The sequence below is a fragment of the Rhinatrema bivittatum genome, chromosome 4 (genome assembly GCF_901001135.1).
Source record: "Rhinatrema bivittatum chromosome 4, aRhiBiv1.1, whole genome shotgun sequence".
Classification (NCBI taxonomy): Eukaryota; Metazoa; Chordata; class Amphibia; order Gymnophiona; family Rhinatrematidae; genus Rhinatrema; species Rhinatrema bivittatum.
In genome coordinates, this window is record NC_042618.1 from 19,726,735 (window position 1) to 19,746,785 (window position 20,051).

Below are 20,051 nucleotides of genomic sequence, written 5' to 3' on the forward strand. Positions count from 1 at the left end.
TGAACATAGCCGGATATTCAGCAGCTGCTACTTAGTCAGATAAGTCCTACTTACAGGGCTAAGTAGCTTTTGTATATTCACTTCATGTATTTTTAGCAGAAGTTAGGTAGGTTTAGGTGAATACACAATGCATGTTTGGCTTGTGATTATTCACAGATTAAATCTTGTTAATTTAATTAATGTTTTCCTTGACCTAAAGATACTTGCCTCACAGTGATTATCTAGTTTGCTCAATGCAAGATCCATGTTCTGGTGCTGTTCTTTTAACTCGTCAAAACGGGCTTGCCAGCGGTTCAGTTCCAGTTGTGCATTGTTCAGAGTGGTTTTCAGTTCCTTAGTGTGTGTGTGTAGGCCTGTGTACTCCTCCTTTAGCTGACTATGCAAGAAATTCACCCTGGGAACAAGAAACACAGACTACATGTGAAAAACAATAACCTCTCAGAACACTCCCCAAAATCAAAATGAGATTTCTGTGATAAATAGATAGCAATAGAGCCATGCAAACTAACCAATTATTTTCACCACTCATTTTTTTTTAATGTATCAGACAGCTAGTTCTGTTACCATTAAGGGCTAGGTGAACCCTCAGTGCAACTAGAACAAGTCAGGAGCCATTCAGATTCAGCCCCTTCATTTGTGGGGTCTGGAAGGTCCGTTCTCCTGAAAGGCTTTAATATAGTTCTCTCCCCAAGAGCGCACGGGCAGTTCTTTATGGTTTTTGGAGCAGCTGTTGCTATCCTTAACAGAAAGAATGAGGTAACCTGCACAGTGGCAGTTGCTTCTACAGGAAACTTTCTAGGCAGACTGGATGGACCATTTGGTCTTTTTCAGCCATCAATACTACATTATTCTATGAGTGCTGCTACGATCTACTGTTTTGCTGAGATGTTGCTTATTTCAAATTTAGTCCTGTCTACCTTCTTCTGACTAGAACTGTTAAGCTGCTTTATCTACTATCTCTGACTGTATGCTGCCACTCTAATATTTTGTGCCCCACCTTGGATGAATTTCTTATTCAAAACGCCATGTAATAAATCCAAATAAATCTCTGGGAATCCACTAAATTCTTCCATCACTCTATTCCTAATGTGTTTTGCACACTTTTTGGTGTTACATTTCACTGCTACCATACCTGAATTCAGGAGGAGTAGAGCAGCCTGGCTGCTTAACAGCACCCAGAGTGGTAATGACAGGTGAGGTGTGGGCTGGGGAAGAGACCAGATAGTCACAGGTAAAGCTGAGCACTGCCAGACACCAAAAGACATTTTCTACTCTTTCGTTCAACTATTTTTTTTCTTCCAGTTTTTATTCCTTCACCACCTTTCTTTTTATTGTACTTGACTTGGTTTGTTGTGAATACTGCTGATATATGTTTGGATATCCCTTAGCACATCTTACCATTAAACAGGATTTGTCTTTGGCAGGTGATCAGGTCACTTGGAACGCTGAAGACCTTACCTGTCCAGGTCTTCTCTCAGTTTCTGATTTTCTCCTGTAGTGATGACATTTTTTCTTTTTTCTTGCTGCAGAATCTCTCTCTCTGTTTTCAAAGCAATTTCCAGTTCTTCCAATTTTGCTTTATGTGCCACCAAACTGTTATAACTGCAAATATATATATACACATATTTATGCAAACTTATTTTAAATATTTCTGACTCAATCTAAAGTTCTTGGCGAGCATTCATATTAATATTAAAACAATACAATAACCAGTGTGCAGAGCAAAATACAAGACAACAGTGCATTTAGAGTGTTTCAGTAAAAAAAAAAAAAAAGCCAATCAATTACTCTACAAAGAAATATATGCTGAAAGATAAATGGGACAAAGCAACAGGATTTTGGAATTTCAAGTAAGCTTTTGGAACTAATCAGAATGTTTCACTGGATGAAAGCCCATTGATAGGAAAACAATTTAAAATAGTTATGAGGCTGGCTTGATGGCTCAGTGGGAGTGCTATGTTCTACCATATTCAAGGTCCTCAGTTCAATTCTTAAAAATCAAGCCTTCCTACAACAAGGATCAGCTGGGGCTAGAAATGCTGTAGAAGCAGCTTTCTCGGCCCCTGAGGGAAAGGGAATCCATCATGGTTAAGCATGAAACAGGGAGAAACATTTTCAAAATAATTTTCAAGGGTAATAGCAATTTACACAGATAAATGGGCTGTTTGAAAGCTGTGCTCCCTCAATGGAAATAAAAGCATGCATATTGTTCCTCAATATACATACCTCTAAGTCACACTTAAAGGCAGCATTCCAGGGGACATGTTTTAGTTGGGGGGAGTAAGAATCTGCATGCATTTTCCATAAAACACATACCTGCAGAAAAAGGAGGTGCAAATGTCTGGGGTACTTTATTCTCACAGCAAATTTCAAAGTGAAAATACAAGCATACTTTCACTTTGAAAACAGAGACAAATTCCATAGGATAGTATTTACAGCAGACATTGTCCCAAAATTCACAGTTTGACAACTGTACCCCTGTCATGCTATCCTGCAAGCTGCAATGGTTGCAGCTGAAGCTCTAGACGAGGTTTCGAACCGCTCGTAGATGTCTGGAACATTCCTCCATGTCTTGAAGGCAAGGTGGAATCGGCTCCCCAGTAGAGGTGAGCATCCCGTTCGTCGCCTGAATACATTCGTACAGTATTGTACCATGTAGAACTGGTGGTGCTGTATGCGAGCGGCTAACATGGAGTTTTGATATATTCTTCTTGTGAAATCGTCTGAACACCGATTATCCCGTCCCGGCGGGTTAGAGGCGTGTGTTTTTGATTTTTTAAAAGTTTTTTTTAAATTCTTTATCAATTTTTCATTTATACAAACAGGAAAGTTTACATCACATCTTAACTCTAATACTCTTAAAGAAAAGAACAAAGAAAAAAGAAAAGAAATTTAACAACATATTTCTAAGTTTGTTTCAGTAAACTTATTTTCCTACTTATTTAATATAAAGAAACAAAAGGATCTCTGGAAAAAATGGAACATCATCTCAAAGATAATTCAATAGACAAATAAAGAGGATATTATCAGCCCTTATATCTAAATTGCATCTGAATGGGTTAGGGTAATGCTAGCTTCTCTTCTACAATTATCTAGATAACTTTTCATTTGTAAAGGATCATAAAAGATATAACTTTTTCCTTTATGCTGCAACAAACATTTACAAGGATACCTAATATTTACTTAGGCACCTAATAATCTAGCTTCTTGGCACAGTCCCACAAAACTTTTCCTACGAATTTGTGCATCTTTCACAATGTCTGGGTAAATCCAGAACTTTTGTCCATAATACAATTTATTACGATGTTTTAGGAACAATCTTAAGACTAAGTCTCTATCTACCGGATAAGTAAAAGATACTAATAAGGTTCCCTGATGTTCTAGCTGTTCTTCAGTTGGAGCTTCTAAAAAAGCAGTAAGATCCGTTTCCAGATTCAAATTAGGAACAGCTAGCTGTTCCCACCTCACTACCAATAATATCAAAAATTTATAAAATGTGAATGTATCAGAGGGTAACAGTAAAATATCCTTAAGATATTTTTTAAATAGTTCTTTAGGGGAGATTAATTTAATACTTGGAAAATTTAAAATTCTCAAAATTTAAATACCGCATCTTATTCTCCATATTTTCTAGTTTCCTCCTCAACATAGTGTTTGACTGAATCAATGTAGTCTGTACCTCTTGTACTGATGTTATCTTATCTGAGATATCCTTAATTTTTTCCTCATGATTATTTATTTTAGGTTCCATAACTTGTATCATGTTTTGTGAAATATTAATTGAGCTAGCTAGTGATGAAATTGACTTCTCCAATGTTGTTATCGCATGCCAGATCGAATCTAAGGTGATTATATTAGGTTTAACTAATTTTTGTATTGTGAAGTCAGCATTCACCCCCCCTGCTCGGCAGGCTTCAGAAATCAGTTGGATTTCACCTGCAGATTCAACCCCCCTCTCATGTTCATTCACATTATTAGATATTTCAATTTTTGAATGTTCACTTAACACTATTTTCCCATTTACATTAACATTGATCATTTCAGAACCATTCACATGCAAAGAATCCCTTGCACCCCCCTCAAGTCCTCCCTCTGCTTCTAGGACTCCTCCGGCAGGTAGCAGAATATCCTGGACGAGTTCCTGAGGGTTGCCTTGGGTAGGAGGGGGAGGAATTTCAGGTGCACCTGGACTCAAAGATGTTTGATTGTCCATGAGGGACAGGCTATGTTCCCCTCCTAGTCCCTCTGCAGACTTTCCGCCAGGTGTTGAGGCTCCAGCCGGAGCAAAAAAGCCTTCAATTCGCAATTGTGAAGGAGTGTTTGGAGCTGAGGCAGAGGACTCAAGCCGTAAATGCCCCTTTCGCTTTCTATGAGGCATGCTTAATCTTAAAAATAAATAATAATTGAAGGCTTACCAACACGGCCTCTCCTTAAAAATCCTTCGATCCTTTTGATGGAGGATTCAGAGAAGTTTCCTTCTTACAAAGCAATTATATCAAAATCAAGATCAAAGTCGGGAGCAAAGTTGGAGCTAAGTCGCGCACGCCCCTTCGGCGCAAGCAGCTTTGGCGACACACGGGTGGACACAACATGCTGCGGCAAGGCTGGCATTAAAGGACTCCGCCGGTCCAAACGCTGACGTCACTTGGGAGGGCCGCGGCACTGGCAACTCTGTTGGGGCCAGGTACTGCAAAGTCCTTACCCCGGTAGGTCCAGCAGATCTTTGCCTCTCCTTCTCCTCGAGAATATCTCAGGCAGGGCTGGCTTTAAAGGACCCCGCTGGTCCAAACAGTGACATCACTTGGGAGGGCAGCAGCAGCTCCGTTGGGGCTAGGTACTGCAAAGTTCTTACCCCCAGTAGGCCCAGAAGATCTTTGCCTCTCCTTCTCCTCAGTTTTTGATTTTTTAGAACATTGCATAGCGGACTCAACCACTAAAAGGTGAGGTGAAAGAGGCTATTTTAGCCAAAAAATCATCCTTCAAAAATTGGAAGAAAGATCCATCTGAAGAAAATAGGATAAAACATAAGCATTGTCAAGTTAAGTGTAAAACATTGATAAAACAAGCGAAGAGAGAATTTGAAATGAAGTTGGCCATAGAGGCAAAAACTCATAATAAAAACTTTTTTAAATATATCCAAAGCAAGAAACCTGTGAGGGAGTCGGTTGGACCATTAGATGACCGAGGGGTTAAAGGGGCTCTTAGGGAAGATAAGGCCATTGCAGAAAGACTAAATGAATTCTTTGCTTCCGTGTTTACTAGTGAGGATGTTGGGGAGATACCAGTTCCGGAGTTGGTTTTCAGGGGTGATGAGTCAGACGAACTGAACGAAATCACTGTCAACCTGGAAGATATAGTAGGCCAGATTGACAAACTAAAGAGTAGCAAGTCACCTGGACCGGATGGTATGCATCCCAGGGTACTAAAGGAACTAAAAAATGAAATTTCTGACCTATTAGTTAAAATTTGTAACCTATCATTAAAATCATCCATTGTACCTGAAGACTGGAGGGTGGCCAATGTAACCCCAATATTTAAAAAAGGCTCCAGGGGTGATCCGGGTAACTATAGACCAGTGAGCCTAACTTCAGTGCCGGGAAAAATAGTGGAAACTATCCTCAAGATCAAAATTGTAGAGCATATAGAAAGACATGATTTAATGGGACACAGTCAACATGGATTTACCCAAGGGAAGTCTTGCCTAACAAACCTGCTTCATTTTTTTGAAGGGGTTAATAAACATGTGGATAAAGGTGAACCGGTAGATGTAGTGTATTTGGATTTTCAGAAGGCGTTTGACAAAGTCCCTCATGAGAGGCTTCTACGAAAACTAAAAAGTCATGGGATAGGAGGCGATGTCCTTTCGTGGATTACAAACTGGTTAAAAGACAGGAAACAGAGAGTAGGACTAAATGGTCAATTTTCTCAGTGGAAAAGGGTAAACAGTGGAGTGCCTCAGGGATCTGTACTTGGACCGGTGCTTTTCAATATATATATCAATGATCTGGAAAGGAATACAATGAGTGACGTTATCAAATTTGCAGATGATACAAAATTATTCAGAGTAGTTAAATCACAAGCAGACTGTGATACATTACAGGAGGACCTTGCAAGACTGGAAGATTGGGCATCCAAATGGCAGATGAAATTTAATGTGGACAAGTGCAAGGTGTTGCATATAGGGAAAAATAACCCTAGCTGTAGTTACACGATGTTAGGTTCCATATTAGGAACTACCACCCAAGAAAGAGATCTAGGCGTCATAGTAGATAATACATTGAAATCGTCAGCTCAGTGTGCTGCAGCAGTCAAAAAAGCAAATAAAATGTTAGGAATTATTAGGAAGGGAATGGTTAATAAAACGGAAAATGTCATAATGCCTCTATATCGCTCCATGGTGAGACCACACCTTGAATACTGTGTACAATTCTGGTCGCCGTATCTCAAAAAAGATATAGTTGCAATGGAGAAGGTACAGAGAAGGGCAACCAAAATGATAAAGGGGATGGAACAGCTCCCCTATGAGGAAAGGCTGAAGAGGTTAGGGCTGTTCAGCTTGGAGAAGAGACGGCTGAGGGGGGATATCATAGAGGTCTTTAAGATCATGAGAGGTCTTGAACGAGTAGATGTGACTCGGTTATTTACACTTTCGAATAATAGAAGGACTAGGGGGGCATTCCATGAAGTTAGCAAGTAGCACATTTAAGACTAATCGGAGAAAATTCTTTTTCACTCAACGCACAATAAATCTCTGGAATTTGTTGCCAGAGGATGTGGTTAGTGCAGTTAGTGTAGCTGGGTTCAAAAAAGGTTTGGATAAGTTCTTGGAAGAGAAGTCCATTAACTGCTATTAATCAAGTTTACTTAGGGAATAGTCACTGCTATTAATTGCATCAGTAGCATGGGATCTTCTAGGTGTTTGGGTAATTGCCAGGTTCTTGTGGCCTGGTTTGGCCTCTGTTGGAAACAGGATGCTGGGCTTGATGGACCCTTGGTTTGACCCAGCATGGCAATTTCTTATGTTCTTATGTTCTTATGGACGCATGTGGCAATTGCGGTAAGGTATAATGTGACGACATACGCATATGGAATTTGAGATCGTTTTTCCTTGAGATGGCCAAAAGTGAGTGAGGAGTTTCCCAAGACTTCTGAAGCATGCTGTGCAACACCTCTTGTAGGGGAAGAGATGCTGGTTCCCCTGGAGCATCGAAGATTTTTTTTTAAAAGTGCCAGTGTTTCAGCTCTGGGGTCGGGAAGTTTCTGTACGTCCAAATGTAGTATCACCCCCAATTTATCCAGAAATTTCAGATAGGTCAAGTCTTCGGATGGTGAATATGGCTCTTGTGGCTGTTCCGGCGGGTCAGACAGATACCCGGTAGAAGAGCTTGCTGAAGATTGAGGGGAAGGCAGGTCCCCGGGCGATGGAGGTCTGTGAGCTGGTGAATTAGGCAGGAGTAGGGCTGGTGACTGAGGGCTCTGACGGTTCTCTGGAGGCCTGCGGTAGTTCAGGATAACTGGAAGGGGAATCATGAGGTAAATTGAATGAGGATTGAAGGTTCTCAAAAATTCCTGAATACCTGTGACAAAGAGAAAAATGCTTGCTGTGCCTGAGGCGGCATTTGTGGTTGAGTAGGTTGTGATTGAGATGGTACTGCTGCCAGTAAGTCAGGGTCCGAGTGTAGTAATGCTGGTCCCTTGGGTCAGGCATGTTTCTCATGTCTCCTCTTTTTAGTGGATTGTTGTAAGAGATCCTCGTCCCCAGGTCTTGAACGTAATCGTGCTGATTGCCCAGATAGGCTGTGAGAAGAAGAGGAGGCTGCGGAAGATGGTATCCGCACTACGTTGGCCTCCGAGGTGGAGGTAGCTCTTGATGCACACTCATGGTGCGAAGAGCTGGATTCCGAGAGACTTGGTCCAGACCTACAAGTCGTCTTGCCCCCATGTTCATACCTGTGTTTGGAATGGTGGACACAGCTGTGGTGACGTTTACCAGAATGCGCCCCATGTCTCTTACGACTGCTGGTGCCCTCGGTCGGTGAAAGTCATCGACGTTTAGGAGCCTCATCTCTATCCCTTGCCGTTGGTGACAGGGATTTATGGGTGTGCGCCGGTGTCGTCTCAAATGAGGTGGAGTGCTTCGAATGAGATCCACTCTGGGACGAATGTCCTGGTTTTTGCGTCAAGTGAGTCAATTTTTGCGATCGGTGCGTCGGTTTTGGTGCTCGATGGACTGTTTGCGCCGGCTTTTGCACCGGGTGCGCTGGCTTTGGTCCTGACTGGGTGGGGATCTGCCCCAGGCGCACCGACTTCGATGCTTAGTGAGTCGTCTGTGCTGGATGAGTTGGCGTCAATCCATGATGTTTTGTTTTTGGATGCGTTAGGCTCCGCGCCGAAAGCGATGCGCTCGGATCTCGATGCTGTCTGCGGAGTTTGGTGCTGGCACTGGAGTTTTGAGTGGACCAGATCCCTGGTCTCTGCTTCGAGGTGCATGTCTTTCATGGGACTGTTTTGTACTCACAGGTCCCATCGTACCTCCAGGCCTGGAGGTTTTGGGGTCCCATGATGAGGCCCTGTTCACGGATGGGGTCTGATGCTTCGATGGCCCTGGCGAAGAGTGCGCCTCTGAAGGAGGGGTATGGGGGACCCCTGCACCACTCTGAAGAGTTTTCATCTTATGAGCACGCTGCCTCTGGGCCCTCTGCGACATGCGAGCACAATATTCGCAGTTACCTTGATTGTGGTTGGGCCCGAGGCAGCGGTAACACTGATCATGTCCATTGGTGATAGACATGATCTTTCCACATGGACAGGGCTTAAATCCGGACCGTCTGCTCTGTTTTTTGGACATTTCTCACTAAGATATAAAAAACACACTGAGGAGAAAAAAGCTCTGCGCGCGATCCCGAGCGTGGAAAAAAACAGACTGAGGAGAATCTGTTACTTTCCTGTGCGTGTACACACACGCAACCGCAGAGACCAAAAACTTTAAACTCTGCTTGAAGAAGCTCCGCCTCCCGGGCCCTGAATAACTGTTCCCATGCAGCATGGCTAATTCAGCCCTGCTATCAACGGGAAAATACAGAATATAATATGAAGCTCCAAGGGGGTAGACTCAGGAACATCATCAGGAAATATTTATTATGTTTTATATACCGTCATTCCATGTGAGAATCACTAGTTCATAACATTCATAAAACATTCATAAATAAAATTAGTGTTACAATGTGGATAGACCTTCATAGAAACAGAAGTAATACAATGGTAGATTTCGAACACAGGAACAGAGTGGGATTAAAGGTGTTAGCAAGAAGGGTGATTTTGTATAAGATAATAGTAAGGATATCTGAGTCATGGGTAACTGGGTAATTCAGTTAAGTAGAAGGCATTTTTGAATATCCAAGTTTTTAAGTCGCTTTTGAATTTCTTATTATCTATTAATGCTCAGAGTTCTTCAGGATTGGAATTCCATAGTTTTGGGCCAGCAAAATCTAACCATCTCTCATCTAACACTAACCAACTCTGGTTAGTGTTAGATGAGAGTCTTAAATTTGGGATTTCTAGTAGGACTTTGTTCAGTGATCTGAGAGTTTGCGGGGGGATGTAAGGTTTAAATGTTATTCCAAGTAAATCGTTGTTCAGGTTCATGTTATTCATGTTGTTCAGGTTAATGTTGTTGAATATAATAGTTAGAACTTTATAATTTTATTTATTTATTTAAAAGTATTTATATACCGTTTTTAAAAATAAAATTTTATCAAAATGGTTTACAAAGAAATATAAAATCAACGAAATAAAATAGATTAGAAAATAAAAATACATAAAATGGAATATAGCTACCTAGGTAGCTAATTTTAACAAAACTTACAACAAAATGAATTATGCCTTGAAGAAAAGGGGAAGGGAGAAGGAAATGTATTCTTGATTGTACTGGAAGCCAATGCAGAGCCAACAGAATTGGGGTGATGTGGTCAAATTTTCTTGTTCCAGTCAATAGTCTGGCAGTGGCATTTTGCAGTAGCTGCAGGGGTTTTAAGTAACAAGATGGGAGACCTAGAAATAATGAATTACAGTAATCAAGGTTTGAGAAAATGAGAGATTTTAAAACTGCTCTGAAATAAGACTTGCTTAGTAGAGGTTTCAATTGGCTTACAATTCGCAGCTTGTGAAAACCAGATCTAATCAGTTTGCTTATGTGGGCTTTCATAGTTAAATTTTCATTGATTTGGACCCCTAGATCTTGAAAGGGTGGTGGATGCATGGAATGCCCTCCCAAAAGAGGTAGTAAAGATGAAAATGGTAATTGAACTCAAAAGAACATGGCTAGAGGAAGGAAATGAAGAAATAGGGAAACCTGTATTAACTAGGGTAACCTGCATGAAGTGGTAGTTACTACCCTTAACAGAAGGCATGGAGGTAACCTTTATGAGGCAGCAATTTTACCCTAAGCAAATTGCTGGACAGACTGTCTTTCTGTTATTTCCTATGTTACTATATTACCATATTTACTTTTTTAAAATAAAAAAATAGTCTTATTCTGACATTTTCTCACCCTTCTTTGCTCTCTATTAAGTTGCTCCAGCCCCTTCTCACTGTTACATCTCACCCCAGTCCTGAATCTAAACTCTCTATCTAGCTGATCCCCATTTCTGAAATCCCCTAGATTTCCCCCTACTTCAGCCAACCTCCCCTCTCAATCGGTTCCTTCTTTTCAAACTCAGCCATTGCATTGCTGATCAGAGCCAGCAATATGATAGTGGTGGTGCCTCTGGATACCTTCTCCTCTTCCTGGCCATAGCCGGAGTATTGGGTTTTGAATAGAGCATGACCCTCTGACTCCAGGTAGCAGAATAAGAGGATATAGCATAGGCTCCACTGCTCACCTCCTTTTACTGCTGGCTCCAACTGGTAAGGGTGGAGAGAGGTAGACTAACGTCAAGTATAGCCACATACAAGCCGATCCAATAAATCTGCACGGAAAACGGGGTTGAGCGCCCGCTTTCCTAATGTGCGCCCAGCCACCTATCCTGGGTGCATGATCGAATATTTAAATGAGAGGTCGCACTAAAAAGGAGGTGCTAGGGACAAATGTGCGCCCCTAGAGCCTCTTTGGCAGCAGGTACCCAGGAGAGGTGGCTGTCAGCCAGTTAGGAAAATGGACGCTCAACCATGGGTTAAAGAAAATGGTTGCTTGTTAATTGAGCGTACCTTTTCTTAACCTGACCACTGGCACACATTTTAATTTTTTTTTTCAACATTCTCATCCTTTGTTCTTCAGACTTAATACTGCCATTTTTTGGGCTGATCAGAAATGAGTACCTGCTCTGGGCAGGCATTAATTTCTGAGGGTAAAAATGTGTGCGTCGGGCGCCCATTTCTTCTTTTTTTTTTTTTTTTTTAATCGGGGGAGAATAGTTAATAACCTCATCAACATGCATTTGCTAGTGATGAGCGCTATTTGTTTCCTGGGGGTGGGGTGGACACGCTAATCCCCTTATAGAATAAGGGGTTGTGGACACGCGTCCAAAATCCACGTCTAACTACAGGTTAAACCGTGCACTGTACTGCATTGGCCTGTTAATTTATCTCCAGGCCAATAGCAGAATTTGAGGTGGTGGGGGGAGGAAGGAAGAGAGTGGGGGCAGGGCTGGCAAATCAGCAATAGCCATATTTCACTATACCACTCTCTCTCTTCAGTGTAGTGCCTGTTTCCTCTCCTCCTTAACCAGCCATGTACTTCATGTGCGATTGCCTCAGAAAAGCGCAGGCTCTTCTTGCAATATCAGTGAATTTGCAACAAGTGTGTACAGAAACAGAAGCTGTGTGCAACTTAGAGGGAACACAGGTTAAAAAAGAAAATTATACTCACTCGCAGAAGGGTCTTATAACATATGTGCTGCAATGGATTATGAGCATGTCTCAATGTGGCTGAAGTCACATTGTTTTGGTCAACAGAATTTCTCTCATGCTTTTGGGCTTCCAGTCACCTGTTCCAACTACACTACCATGAGACTATTTTAACTCCTCTCCCTCAGCCATTGCAATGACTGTCCTCTGGCTAAGAGGCAGAGATTGTTTTCTCTAGAATCCAGTACATACGTGTATGCGCCAGTAGATGCAATTTTTAATCAATGGCCAAGACTCCCTCCCTTCTATGAGCTGTAAACATAGAAACATACAATATGGTAGTAGATAAGGATTGCAAGATCAATCTTGTTGGTCCAATATTCAACGGCAGGGGAGAAGAAAAACAACCAATAAGGGCTGTATAACATAGTCTGGGTAAAACAAATAAGCATGGGTGTAGCTTGCTTATTGCGGCGGCTACTACCCCTAACTAATCAAGCTAGATATTTCACTTGGATGCAGCTCCATCACTGCTCTCTACATTAAAGGTGGGGGTGGAAGGGAAATAGAACCAAGAGCTAAGAGAAACAGATAAGTATGAGAGAAAAAATGTGTGAAGCTTGCTGGGCAGACTGGATGGGCCATTTGGTCTTCTTCTGCCATCATTTCTATGTTTCTATGTTTCTATAATATACTTTCTGATACAATTCTATATATCCCAGCTGATTTCTGGCTTCCCCTTTACTTTTTTTCATAAATAGGGATACTCAGAACTGATCTCAAACTTTCTTTACAGCACTGCTAGCTCCTGCTGGCTCAAAGAGCAGGTGCTGGGTTTGGGAAAGTTGAAAGTACTCAAAGTAAATTGATATTCATCAACAAGTAAACTCTTATGCCTTGTTGCTTAAATGATAAATACAGTATGCAGACAATGCAGGGCAGAATTTATATACTCTTATTTATATTCTAATTTACAGTGGCATAATATTTACCTAACACTGGTTTAGAAAGTACTTATTATTGTATTTACCAGGACCATATTTTCAAATTGATGTTACACATATCTTAAAAAGTACAAAAGTATGACCAGACAATGCATAAACAACAAAATTTAAAATTAATTCTATTTAAAACCTGCAATAATTTCTACTGATAAAACAGAGATCCCTCATGAATCTAAAGCTTTCATCAGAAAATACAAAGGCAAAATGAAAAGCTTTTAAAACAGGCGGACAGACAGATAAGGGAAATTTTTAAAATACTCCCGTCTTTCAAATCCACATCTATGACAAACATAAATCCACATCTAAGACAAAGATAAATATTTGGAGAAAGTGTTCATTACTAGCAATACATCTACACCAGCAGCCCTCACGTCAGGCCTGACTGCTAAAGCTAGATAGTACCCAATGTCTGGTGAAAAAGGGAGTCTTCCCTACTTTGAAAAATTACATTCTTCTTACTGTTTCAGTTGCTGAGGTTTTATTAGTACTTAGCAAATGCAAATCTGTACAGAGTCAAACAGCATCAGATAAGCTTAGCTTTGTACATGGAAGCATTACATAGATTCATGTTTACCTTTCCTCTAGAGCCTTGTGCTCCAGCTCCAGGTTTTTGTGCAGTGTCTTCAGGCTGCTGTGCTGGTTCATCAGCTGTTCGTATTCAGCATATTGCCGATCATGAAGCAAGCTCAGGCGTTCGTGGTCTTGCCGCAAAGACTCATACCTCACATTTATTTCCTCTTTCTCCTTCAGAAGGCTCTCCTGCTGGCTCTCCATACTTATCTGCTGGTTTTGCAATAGAGCATTCTGGGCCATGAGTGAAGCACTTTGAGAGTTAATTGCAGAATTTTCTACCTGCAGTCATACATATGAAAATGTTTGTTTATGCATACATATACATATCTACATACTTTATATAATGTAATATGCACAAATATAGATACAGAATATGACAGCAGATAAGGATCATAAAGATCCATTTAGTCTTTTGAATTTGCATCCTTTTGCAGTGCCATATATTACATTTGATCTCTGGTTTTCCTTTCACTTCTCGGCTAGCAGGGATTGTCTGTGATTATCCCATGCTTTCTTGAATTCTTTTACTGTTTTTGCCTCCATCTCCATGGGAGAGGTTGTTCCATGCATCCTCATTCCTTTCCATTAATAAATATTTCCTAATGTAACTCCTGAGCCTCCATCCTCCCCCTTTTAAGCCTCATATCATGACCTCTTCAACTAGAACAGGGCTGACAACCTGCAGCATAGCACTGAATAGTAGCTGAGCGGAGTATTCTGCCACCACCAATGCAAGCAATCTGCAGGCTGCCCTGAGCCAGCAGGCATGGTACAGCAGCTGCTGCTCTTCCTCACACCCATCATTGTCTCTTGATCCTGGCCCTAGCCTCAGGCCTAACAAGCTGAGGTGGCGGCCCTGCGGGGTCAATAAGGAAGAGGCAGAAGTGGAGGCAGATAATGGGGAGCAAATAGCTAATTGTCCTGATCGCTGTTGATGGGGAGGGGAGGGCATCTGCCAATTTATGATGTACGTCCTCTTAAAGATTTGATGCTCTTAGCCAAGCTAGTCTTCTGGCTCCTTTGACTATGTCAGAGGATCTTGACCCAGATTCAAATATAGCATAAGCAGCTCTTAAAATATCTTTGACACATTCTTCAGCTTCATTTATGTGCATGGTAAACTGGTCTTGCAAGTCTGATGACAGGCAAGATGAGGCATTTTATCTTTTCTAAGACACGATATTGAACCATCTGGAACTAGTAGGCTGAAATCCTACTCTAATGTTACTGATTGAAACAATTTTCCCCCTTTAGAATCTTGCAATTCTGCATCCTTTCCAGGAGATGTATTGGAATATATTTTGGATCTCTGCACTCTTTTCAAGATAGACTCCATAAATACAGACTCATGAGGAAGTTGAACTGTCCTTTACTTGGATAGAGTTGCAGAAAATTAAGAAACAAGGAAGTCAACTTTGCAGGGTCCTCAGATGATTATTCTGGTGAGGATTCCTCCAGACACTGCTTTAGTACAGACATTGTAGGAGCTTCCTCCACCATGCCGCAAAATAATCTATCATTTTTAGATACAGGACATCCATCCAGGGATACCAGACGTCAAGAGGAGGGAGGATTAGGAGGATGGCGTCCTTATACGAGGACAAGAGAAGCAAGAAATCGATGATAGAGTAACATCAGCATCTGGAAACAGGGGTCATTAATTTGGCTCTGACATCTCTCATATCTGCACAAGAGACACTTAAATAAAGGACTTTCTTTTGCACCCATAAATTCCTATTTGGCATTTGAAGGGAAGAAATTTTCACACAGATTTATTAGACAATTGTGATTGAGGCTTTTCTTTTCTTCACAACCAGAGTCCACAGAAATCTCTTTGTTGTCCCATCCATCGAGGTGGATGCCATCAGGTACTATAGATCCTGTTATTCACCCGTTTTCAGAACTAGTCAGGAGAGATAGTTTCAAGTCAAGGCCAGCAGCTTGCAAGTCGCATAGTATTTTGATTAAAGAGGAACATCAAGCTCTCCAGGAGTTACACCATGATCGATCTCTTATTATTAAACCCACGGATAAAGGTGGTTGAGTCGTGGTACAAAATCTGGTGGAATACGTAGCAGAAGCAGAAAGAATTAAATGAGACATTTTATTTAAAACTCTCTGGAGATCCCACAAAATGTATAAAAGATATGCTTGACCCTCTGGTTGAGGAGGCCCAGTAAGCAGGCTGGATCACAGTGAAAGAAAGCAACTTTCGCAAGGTTTCCCATCCAGTTTGCCCTGCCTTTTTAGTTCCTAAGGTACATAAATCTTTGACCTCTCCACCGGGCCGCCCCATAGTATCCTCCAAAGGATCTTTACTAGAGCCACTCTCACAGTTTTTAGATATATTCTTAAGGAAATATATCCCCCGTATCCTCTCCTATATATGTAATTCGGCCCATTTAATCACCATTTTACAGGACTATCAGCACCTTGAGTTTGATGTATTTTTAGTCACTATCGACATTACAGCACTATACACTAACATCCCCCAACAGGAAGCATTAGAGATAGTAGATCAAATTCTATCCACAGATGAATAACATGGCAGGGTCCCAAAAGAGTTCATATTACAATTGATGTCCATCGCATTACAGCAGAATTACTTCATTTTTCAGGGACAATTCTACCAGCAAATTAAGGGGACTACTATGGGGGCCACTATGGCCCCAGACTTGGCCAACCTGATCGAGGCAGCATTTGAAAAGAAGTGGTTGTCTGTCAACCCTTTCAATAAACACATACACCTCTGGAAATATCATATAGATGACATCCTCATGATATGGCACAGTACAGAGGAGGTGCTCCAACAATTCATAGGTTGGTTGAACACCCGCAATTCCACACCTTCAATTTACTTTCCATCATAGTAGAGAGAGCGTGGCCTTTTTAGATATTAAAATTTCTTTAGTCAATGGAATGTGTCAATTTTCAATCTTTTGCAAGATGACAGATCGTAATATGGTATTACACGATTTCTCTTTTCATCCTAAACACTTGCAAGAAACCTCCTGGTAGGGCAGTTTTTGCGCTTAAGACGAGTATGTTCCACATTAGAAGAATTCCAAGATAAGGCCAAGGATATGAAATCACGGTTTATTCAAAGAGGGTACCCACTTGGGGTCATCAGAAGAACTTACAAAAGGGCTAGATCTTTTACTTGAAACAGCAGATCTACACAAAGAAGACAAAGTAATATGTGTATTACCTGTCACACCTCACACACAGTGAATTAAAACCAGCATCATCTGATACTGGCCTTTATTACAGATCCATCCTGTTTTCCAAGAGCTACCAATTTTTGCTCTTACAGAAATCTATAGGATATGATGGTACATGCCTAGTTGTCACCCCCCCAAGAGAGTTGAGAGAGATTAGCTGAATCTATGGTGTCCAATGGTGACAATGTAGCGTTTGCACACTCATATTTCAAGGGCAGCCCCTCCAGATTCTGGGACGATGTCCTTTTTACTTTAGTCAATATCTTTCTTGCATTTCGGATATAATCTATTCACTCTGGTGCCCATGCAACTTAGTATACATCGGGAAAACCATGCGTAAACCATGCGTAAACTTAAGATACATGTGCAAGAACACTTGAGTTGTATAAGGACACAGAAAGAGGCAGACAGCAGCACACCATATAGAACATCTCAGAGCTGCTGCAGAATTATTACAGATCCCTCAATCACCAAGAGGGGGTGATCATAACCTCAAACTTATTCAAAAGGAATAGCAATTTATTTTCTCATGGACTAAATAGGGAAATTGAGTGGTCAGTGTTCTACTGAATCAGGTATTCGGTCTAGACAAATGGGAATATACTAATTCTTCCAGTAAGCAACAACATTTCTCATTAAGTCCAGATTCTGGGTTAGAGGAACAAAGCACAATCGCCAAAGCACTGAGTCAGTGAAGAGCATGTTCATCAGAGTCTCCTTGGAAGACTGTTTCTTTCAGCTCATCTGGGATATTGGTAGATGTTTGTCCAACTCCCATATGCGTTTAGACAAAATTAGAAGACATTTAAGATCACTGCCATAACAACATATGACTTGATACATAGCTACTGGGGATTGGAAGTGGTACTCTGTCTCATTCCATGAGGTAGACTTGAGAGAGAACTATTTGTGACTGGGATGAGAATTACAAGAGGATGTGAAAGTAGAGATGGCAGAATGTTGTGCCCGGTCGCAGACGGCTGCGACCTCTGTTTCTCACCTCCTTTTTGCCTGCACCAGTAATTCTCGGACAATTGGCAACCTCTGCCTCTTCATGCCACTCTCCTCAGCGTTCCTGGGACGGTGTGGGCAATTTCGTCCGCCATCTTGAATCGGGTATTACCTAAGGCGCGTGCGCGCCAGGCCCCATCTTATACATATCATGGCGGGAACCTCGGGGGCGTCTCCTCCTCCTCCTGCTTCCATTACACCCCCCCCCCTTCCAACCCCCTCCCTCGGATTTCCTTTTTACCCCAAAAAGCCAATTCTTTCAGTTCTTACCAGTTTGATACGTTATATTTTCCCCTTGCTTAAGTTGTATCCAAGTTTTTTTCTCCTCCTGTTCTATGTAAGACAATTTTTTGTCACTGTCTGTTTATGGTTGCAATGTAAACCGGAGTGATAATTAACTCTTATTTGAACTTCGGTATAGAAAAGTAACAAATAAATAAATAAATAAATAAATGTCGTCATCTGTCTGCATGTATTTGAGCTAGCCAGTTTGAGCTACCTATGAGTTAGAAAGGACTTACTTCCTGCTGTATTCCACTCCTTCGGAGACGCTTGCTTCGCTACACCGAACTCATTCCTGACCAGAGACTTGAACGCTTTAGGTACCCGCTCCTCGGGGGCCTTGTCCCGTTCTGGCTATCTGCTCCTCGGAGGGCCCTCCTGTCTGAAATCTCTCTACTCCTACTCGGGGCTTATCTGGTTCAGCCTTTTGACTTCGCTACCTTCTGCTGACGGAACCTCCGGTGTACCCTGTGCCTCGGGCCATTACCATGATCGCCTCAGCAACCTTCCTTGCACACTCCAGAGTGAGTACCATCTGCTCTTCAGCTCCGCTGACCTCCTGCTCTACTCTCAACATTCTCCTGTGATCCTCGGTGTACCCCTCGCTGCGGGCCACTACTGGATCAATACAGGAGGTTCCAGCGAAGGAGGGAATTCCCCGACGTACCCCGCTCCGCGGACCACTACCAGGGATATCATCTACAAGCCACACATATCTCTGGACTGTGTCTATCTATCCCACTTGGTGGGATCTTCTACATTTCCAATATAATAAAGTCTATTGCTGTTGTGTCTGTCTCAGCTAAGGCCACGCCCATCATGGTGAGTCCCCACAGGGCTCCTCCCTGTGGGTGGAGTCAGCTCTCACCCCAATCCAGGGTCTACAAACATATAACACAGAAAAAGACCAAAATGGTCCATCTAGTCTGCCCAGCAAGCTTCCAAGGTAGCAACAGCTGCTCCGTGCAGGTTAAGCTTTATTTATTTATTCCCATCCTCTAGCCTTTAGGGATCCACAGTGTTTATCCCATGCCCTTTGAAATCCTTCACAGTTTTAGTATTCACCACTTCCTCCGGAAGGGCATTCCAGGCATCCTCACCCTCTCAGTGAAGAAATATTTCCTGACATTGGTTCTAAGTCTTCCTTCCTGGAGTTTCAAATTGTGACCCCCTAGTTCTACTAAATTGCTTCCAATGGAAAAGGTTTGTTGACTACCATGGATCATTAAAACCTTTCAAGTATCTGAAGATCTGTATCATATCATCCCTGCTCCTCCTCTCCTCCAGGGTATACATATTCAGGTTCTTCAACCTCTCCTCATAAGTCATTCGATGGAGACCACCCACCATTTTGGTCACCCTTCTCTAGAACGCCTCCATCCTGTCTGTCTCCTTTGAGATACTGTCTCCAGAACTGAACACAGTACTTCAGGTGAGGCTCACCAAGGACCTGTACAAGGGGATTATCACTTCCCTTTTCTTACTACATATTCCTCTCTCTATGCAGCCCAGCATTCTTCTGGCTTTGGCTATTGCCGTGTCACAGTACTTCGTCAACTTCAAGTCGTTAGACACTATCACCCCAAGATCTCTCTCCTGCTCCGTGCACATCAGCCCTTCACCCCCCCAATGCATATAGTTCTTTTGGATTACCACACCCCAGATGCATGACACTGCATTTCTTGGCACTGAATCCCAGCTGCCATATCTTCGACCACTCTTCCAGCTTCCTTAAATCCTGTCTCATTCTCTGTACTTCTTCCGACGTGTCCACTCTGTTGCAGATCTTAGTATCATCCGCAAATAGACAAAGTTTACTTTCAATCCCTTCCGCAATGTCGCTCTCAAAGATGTTGAACAGAACCGGTCCCAACACCGATCCCTGTGGCACTCCTCTTAACACCATTCTCTCTTCAGAGTAGGTTCCATTTACCATCACCCGTTGTCTTCTATCCGTCAACCAGTTTGTAATCCACATCAAACACCTTGGAGCTGACTCCCAAGCTTCTCATTTTGTTGATGAGTCTTCTATGTGGGACAGTATCAAAAGCTTTACTAAAATCCAAGTAAATTACATCGAGCGCTCTTCCCTGATCCAGTTCTCTAGTCACCCAAA

General features: G+C 42.0%; 1 protein-coding gene across 4 annotated transcripts in view; it reads right to left on the reverse strand.

Moving 5' to 3' along the window:
* The window catches only part of CCDC88C (coiled-coil domain containing 88C), a 569,522-nt gene that overhangs the window by 95,338 nt on the left and 454,133 nt on the right, over positions 1 to 20,051 (reverse strand). For all 4 annotated transcript variants that reach the window (XR_003856192.1, XM_029597798.1, XM_029597797.1 and 1 more), the window contains exons 20-22: positions 13,423 to 13,700; positions 1,459 to 1,602; positions 208 to 394 (exon numbers count right to left, since the gene is read on the reverse strand). Coding sequence is in view for 3 of the 4 variants with exons in the window: in XM_029597798.1 (XP_029453658.1) it covers positions 208 to 394; positions 1,459 to 1,602; positions 13,423 to 13,700 (609 nt within the window). In the remaining variant the exon portion in view is untranslated. The remainder of the gene's footprint in view (positions 1 to 207; positions 395 to 1,458; positions 1,603 to 13,422; positions 13,701 to 20,051) is intronic.